This window comes from Scomber scombrus, chromosome 15 (genome assembly GCF_963691925.1).
Source record: "Scomber scombrus chromosome 15, fScoSco1.1, whole genome shotgun sequence".
In the NCBI taxonomy this organism is placed as follows: Eukaryota; Metazoa; Chordata; class Actinopteri; order Scombriformes; family Scombridae; genus Scomber; species Scomber scombrus.
Window position 1 is genome coordinate 5,423,865 of NC_084984.1, and position 7,297 is coordinate 5,431,161.

Below are 7,297 nucleotides of genomic sequence, written 5' to 3' on the forward strand. Positions count from 1 at the left end.
GTTTGGACAGCTGTCTGTTTTTGGGTGTGTTCCCTTTGCTCTATGAAAACTTTTCACTATAACAACTATAAAAATCCGTATCTGGAATATTATTTTGAAAAATAAACAAATTACAAAAACATGTTAGCTGTATTTTCCTGATCCAATCACTCATTGTGATTGTTGATGACTTACTATGTTATCATCATAAATGAGGTGTGGTTGATTCATGTTCAGTAAAGTCATATTAGATTGACCTGCAACATCTGTTTCTCCTCAGGGGTTCCTGTGGGACATCAATCTTGGTCCCGCCATATCAGTGCTGGAAAGCAGAACTTACTGTGCATGTTTATTTCACAACTAGCTACAGTGGGAAATAGACCAGAATCATGCTGGCAAGATGTTAAAACAGGCTTCCAAGAATTCCCACAGAGAAACACCTGTCTGCTGCAGCAACTGTAAACACAAAACTGTTTTACACAAACTATAATTTGAATATTTTCATTTTTGCGTTTCATATATTTTATAAGGCTGAATTTGAACTTTGAATATGGTAATAGCCAGTGAGATTATGGGTGAACAAAAGCTCATACACTTTTAAATAAGAGTCTGGCAAAAGGTAAACATACAATTTGTACCTTTCATAAAGAGTTTGAGCTGCATTCCTGTATAGTATGTGCTATAGAAAACATTTAATATGCACTCTTGCATCAATTGTAGTTGCCATAAAGACAGTCCCAGTCTCATTATCATACTGCCTAATCACCTTTTAACTTATTCATGAGTGCTGTTATTCTAATTTGTATTAATTAGTGTTGCTTATTGTTTGCATGTATTTTATGTTAATCTCTCTAAATTATATTCCTTTTTTGATTTTTTGATTTAATTTGCTTCACTGGCAGGTGAATCTGCTTTGGTGTGTCTGTTTCTGTCATGCTGCTAAACCAAATTGCTACAACTGAATACTGTTGCACTGTTGGCTCCATGGTTGTTTCTTATAGTTTCCAAACCAGTCATGAGGTTTCTTAATCTTACAGACACTTAGGGCTTCTTACAGCTATACATGCACAAACGTAGTCTTCATAGAAAAATATTGAAAAAAGAACAATATAAAGGGGGGGGGGGGGGGGTACTAACAGTATATTTGTAATAATGTGAATACATTTATTAAAAAAGTAACAGAATAAAACAAAATATGAACACTAGTTTAAGTGTCCTGTTTGAGAAATGTATTGTGCGTATTATCACCCCCATGCGGTTTGTTTTGGGTGTTAGAGCATTTCTCCTGCTGAAGTGAGTAAATGATTGTTTGAATACAAATTATCTCAAGACTGCTCATGTGCCATTGTAAAAACACGGGCAAGCACTCCTTCAAGGTACTGAATGGGTTAATTAAACCATGCGCTCCTGCTCAATACTCACTGTCGGTCAAATTTAGGATCCTCAGCTGAAAGGAGGAAGTCAGGGTGAACGCTGGCTTGCCGCTGAAACATGCATCACATCCTTCTGCGTGAGATGACTGGCCACTAACACCCTTTCGGCAATGTTAAACGGTGGTTAAGCTGTCACGTAACCTAGCAGGCGAGTAAACACCATTATTGTTTCATAGATAATTGTGGTTTATACTCAGTGGAAGCGCTTCTCAGCATTGGATTCATCATTGCGGAATGAGCCTGCAGTCGAAGGTGGGGCTGGATAATCATGCCCGTGTGATTTATTTTATTGACTGTAGTGCATTGATTTGGCTTAATTTCAGACCAAAACCACAGCCAGATGATGATGATGATGGGATGGGAATTTTGATTTGGCTGTAAATCATTGTGCACAGGCCTAAAGTATCTGCAGGAGGAACACAACTTTCAACACATTAGATAAACAAAATGTGGTCACAGACTCATACAAACTGACAAGAAATAGGCTTTGTAAAAAAGTTATAAAATTGTTGCCTATATAAAGAATAATTGTCCATTCAGTCCACAGCATTTCTGACAAATCTTCTGCACTATTCCATCACACAGAGACAGACAACATGTCAAGCTCCCCGGAAACCTTGCGCTTTTCCTTCCCTGCCCACGGTGATTCCATTTTCAGAAAAATGAATGCCCTGAGAGAGCATCGTCGCTTCTGTGATGTAACACTCCTCCTTGGGTGTCTACAAGGCACCACTGTGCAGCCTCTCCATTTCCACGGTCACAGAGTGGTGCTGGCGGCATCCTCAGACTTCCTTCGTGACCAGTTCCTGCTCCACGAGGGCCAGGCAGAGCTGAATGTGGGTGTAGTTTCCAGTGTGGAGGTTGGCAAAAGACTGCTCCTGTCCTGCTACACCGGGCTCCTAGAGGTGCTATAAGATCTACTGCTTCCATAAACTATTCCAAAACAGAGCAAAATATATCCCCAAATCCATCACTACACTACACTACACTACACTACAAAACAAGATGATAGGTTAACCCTCCTGTTGTCCTCAGGTCAAGGAAGGAAGGAAGGAAGGAAGGAAGGAAGGAAGGAAGGAAGGAAAGAAAGAAAGAAAGAAAGAAAGAAAGAAAGAAAGAAAGAAAGAAAGAAAGAAAGAAAGAAAGAAAGAAAGAAGGAAGGACAGGGGGAAGGAAAGAAGGAAGGAAAGAAAGAAGGAAAGACAGGAGGAAGGAAGGAATGAAAGAAGGAAGGACAGGAGGAAAGAAGGTATTAGGAAGGAAGGAAAGGAGTAAGGAGGGAGGCAGGGAGGAAAAGAGGAAGGAAGCAAGGAGAGAAGGAAGGGAGGAAGGAAGGAAGGAAGTGAGGAAAGAAGGAAGGGAGGAAGGAAGGACAAGAGGGATGAAGGGAGGTCAGAAAGAAGGAAGGAATGAGGAAAGATGGAAGGAAGGAAAGGAGTAAGGAGGGAGGAAAAGAGGAAGGAAGTTAGGAAGGAAAGAAGGAAGGAAGGAAGTGAGGAAAGAAGTATGGAAGGAGGAGGGAGCAAAGAAAGAGGGAAGGAGGGGAAGAACGAAGGAAAAATTAAAGAAAGAGGGAGGAAAGAAGGAACAGTCAAAAGAGACAGGGTCAATTTGACCCGGGAGGACGACAGGAGGGTTAAAGGAACATCAACAGTTACAACACCACCACAGAAATAAGGAACATACAACAGAAGAGTGGGTGTTGAATGATATGAAAGTTATATATAACCGAGAGCAATATTTAGTGGTTGTAGTATTGTTCTTACGTTTGTTAGAAAATGTGTGTAAGAAAATGTATTCCACATACTTCACCATACCGTCTTCTCCGAGATTATACATAAAAATAACAATAAAGCCTGAACCTTATTCACTTTCTTTGACAGACTGACAAACCCTCCTTAACTCCTATCCACCGAGCAATGACTTTGCATCTTTTTTCACAGTTAAATTCTGAGGATAAGACAAACTGTCTGTTACCCCATCTCAGGCATAATATTGCCTGTACCTCATCATAAAACCACTTCAGTTAATTTAGCACCTTTTCATCCCCTACAATAGATTATGCAACCTTGACAGAAATTGTTCAACACCTTACCCTACTATTGTACCTGCTGACTTGACACTCTGCCTACAGGCATCTTTAAGGATGTTTTTAACTGCATAGCATCAGATGCACAACAAATAGTCAATTGTTCACTCCAGTCAGGCCTCGTTACAAGAGCCCTGAACACTGCAGTTATTAACCGCTTTTAAAAATGGCTAATTTGGATGCCTCAGTAATAAATAACTACAGGCCAATATCAAACCCGCCTTTCTTTTAGGAAAGATCATTGAAGAGGTTGTTTTGTCTGCTTTCTTAGTGCAAAACAATTTATTCAGTGCTCCTCATTCTGGATTTCAACCACACCGCAGCTCTGAGAATGCATTTGTGAAAGTCTTAAATTACATTCATCTGGGCGGTGACCTGTCAACAATTTCGGTTTTGATATTACTGGATCTCAATGCTGCATTCAGCACAGTTGACCATAAGATACTGCTTGACAGACTGTAACAGTGGGTGGGACAAAATAGGGACTACTTTGGGTCAGTTGGTAATTATGAATCTGCAGGAACTAAAATCAACTATGGAGTTCCTCAAGGATCTATTATCAGGCCTCTTCTATTCAATATGTACGTGCTCCCCCTTGCTCAGATTATGGATCAATGTAATATTTCCTACTATACAACTCTGACATGCAACTCTACTTAATAGTGTGATCATATGATTATAGTCCCTTACATTTGCAGAGTGTATTGACAAATCAATGATATGCTAGAATTTGCTACAACTGAACACAGAAAAAACTGAAATAACTGTTTTTGGCCCCAAAGAAGAAAGATTGAAATTCAATACATACTTTGACTCCATGACACTAAAACCTACAAATCAAACCAGAACTCTTGGTGTAGTTATAGACTTGGATCTAAATTTCTACAGCAACATAAAAACAATTGCAAAATCAGCCTACTACCACCTTAAAAGCATATGCTAATAAGAAAGAAAGGATTTTTTTATCGAAACAATATACAAAAAACTAGTTCATGCATTTATTTTTAAACAGCAGGAAAACAGACCACATTACTCCAGTCCTTAAATCATTGTATTGGCTTCCTGTGTATCAAAGGATAGATTTTAAAATCCTATTACTATTACTAGTCTATAAAGCAGTAAATTGTTTCGGGCCCAGTTACATTTCTGATTTACTTTTACATTGCTAAGCACCAAAACCCCTCAGATTTATTCAGTGTCCCCATGTTTAACATCAAGCAATGTGAATCAGCTTTTAGTTTCTATGCTCCCCACCTGTGGAACAAGGCTCTTGAATACCCAAGGTCTGCTAATACTCATTTAAACCAGGGCTTAAAACATTATAGTTAACTGTGGCTTTCCAGTAAATTAAATATGTAACTTCTGTTTAATATTTACCTATTTGTTTGCTTGTTTTTGCCTTTTGTTTTTATTGCCTTTTAAATGCAATTTTAATGTTTATTTATATGTCTTATTGGCAATGTATTTCTATGTTCTTGTAAAGCACTTTGAATTGCCCTCTGTCTGAATGGTGGCACATAAATACATTTGCCTTGCTTTGTTTTACTGTTAATGCCATTACAGGGTTAAGTATGCTTGAAAGTTTGCTGTCTGACCTGAATCATTTGATTAAATATGGAAGGTCAAGGCTTCAGCTTGTGAAATAGCAGCACAATGTAGGGTAGATAAGGCTAATGTGGGACACTTTTTGCAATTCTGACTTGTTTATCTTATTTAAATATGAATCCAATATCATTATGAAATCCCTGAAATGTTTCCTTGTGTTGTTTTTGGATATTGTACTCAAAAGGAACATGGCACTTATATTAATATTCCTCATGCCAAATTGTTATCAGATTTTGTAGATTTTGTAATCTGGGACACTAGTTTTTTAGGTTTAGAAATACTTTGATTCAAACAAAGCAGTCTTATCTGCCAAAACTTTCTGAAATGTGCATACCCATATTTGGTAATTTAATTTCGTAGGCCTACAGTTTTTAGGTTAAAAAACTAGTAGCATGTATTTTCACGTGTAATTTTAAACAATATAATTTACACAGTACGCATATACTAGTTATCTTTAAAATAATCTAATAGACAAAGAGATAGATGCACTGGAGCTTAAATGTCCCACATTAGTTAATGTCCCATATTACCCTAATCCACCCTATAGTAGGTCCAATGTGGGAGTTTGCCATGAATCCTGTACTGTTTTGCTTGTTTTCCGTCACAAATCTATTACTGTAGGTCCCTCTGAAAGAACTGGTAATCTACCTCACTGCAGCCAGTGCGCTTCAGATGAGCCAGGTGGTGGAGGAGTGTGCTCAGGCTGTCTCCCAGTACCTTGTGCAGCCGAAAAACAGCTGGCCAGGTATCAATTTCAACAATCTGGAAGAAATTGATGCAGCCCAGCCCAGCACCTCCATCCAGGAAAGCACAAAGGAAGGTGGGGCAGCTTTGGTTCACTCCAAGTCGAGAGCTAGCCAAGGAGTAGAGGATAGTCAAGGACTGAGGGAGGTCATAGAGGATAGAAAGGTGATAAAAGCTAAAATTAAGTTATCAGAAGACATAGTATCTACATTCGGCTCTCTGGAATCAGAGGAAGGTGGAAACATCCAGGCTGCTGACAAAAACAGCCCATCCTATCAAATGTTCTCGCCAGGAGCTCTGCAAGGTAGAGAGCTGATAGATTCTAATATCTTCTGCCTCTCTAGAGAACATCCGTCACAGAGTCATTTTACTGGAGATGAGCTGACAGAAGATACAGGCAGCATATTGGTCCAGAGGCCATACCTGTGTCGGAGGTGTGACAAAGTCTTTCAGCACCTTGAGAGCTATGTGGGCCACCTGAAGGAACACAGGCAGTACCTGTGTTTGGTGTGTGAGAAAAGCTTCTCTCTGAAGAGTAACCTGACCTGCCATGTCCATGTCCACACCGGGGTCAAGAATTTCCGATGCCCACTGTGTCACAAGACATTTTTGCAGACGGCCAGACTGCAAGACCACCTCAATGTACACACTGGGGATAAACCCCATAAGTGTAACTACTGTGCTGTGCACTTTCCACATAAACCAGACCTCAGGCGCCACCTAAAGGTCATTCATGGTAAGAGTAGCTTGCAAAACGTGCTTGAGGAGACTGGACTGAAGAGGAAGTAGCAGTTTTAGCATCAAAATTTAAATAATGAATCTTAATGGCTGTATGATTCTATAATATATGTGTCAATAATCCATTTGACACACACGGACGATAGTTAAAATAAGGTATCTGAATAATGATTATATTATTTACATGTTGTTGTTTTTGTTTTTTTTTACTTTGGAGCAAAATCAAAGCACATATTAGCTCACTTACAGCTACAGCTGTGCCTACCATCATACAGACTCACTAACTTAATGCATTTCCACTGTAACACCTGGCTAATGGAGAGTAATAATGTCCCTCTTTTGCCTTCTGCTGTCTTTTCCTTCTGCAAAATGTGTTTTTCTGCTTTACCAAGAAGCTAGTCTACTGTCTATGTGTCTGTCTAGACTATAAGAGAGAAAATGTTTGATAAGGCAATGTAAAACATGTAATGTAAAAATTAAATGCCGATACAGATTTAAAATAATGTTGTTTCTTGGTTCGTTTACTAATTCTGTTTGAAACAGTGTTACTCCTTTTATTACAGTAAAGCCAGGGTTTACAGACAGCCATTGCTTCACCATTTGACCCGACTGAAATTGTGTGCAGCTCACTGAACATTGCTTTATAAATGAGTGGGTTCTCCCGCATGGTTGAGAGGGTTTCCATGCTCTCTCACTCCATTCCTTCCCT

General features: G+C 39.2%; 1 protein-coding gene across 1 annotated transcript; it reads left to right on the forward strand.

Moving 5' to 3' along the window:
- The first annotated feature begins 1,898 nt into the window (after positions 1–1,898).
- LOC133995701 (zinc finger and BTB domain-containing protein 26-like) lies at positions 1,899–6,639 on the forward strand. The gene is made up of 2 exons (XM_062435173.1): positions 1,899–2,317; positions 5,728–6,639. The coding sequence occupies exons 1-2, from the start codon at positions 2,009–2,011 to the stop codon at positions 6,637–6,639; spliced, it is 1,221 nt and encodes a 406-aa protein (XP_062291157.1). The 5' UTR covers positions 1,899–2,008.
- Positions 6,640–7,297: the final 658 nt, after the last annotated feature.

Bases quoted from the DNA above. Each gene is read 5' to 3' on its own strand.
- LOC133995701 (XM_062435173.1), top strand. From the start codon at position 2,009: ATGTCAAGCTCCCCGGAAACCTTGCGCTTTTCCTTCCCTGCCCACGGT. The intron at 2,318-5,727 runs GTGCTATAAGAT...CTATTACTGTAG, and splicing joins GCTACACCGGGCTCCTAGAG to GTCCCTCTGAAAGAACTGGT.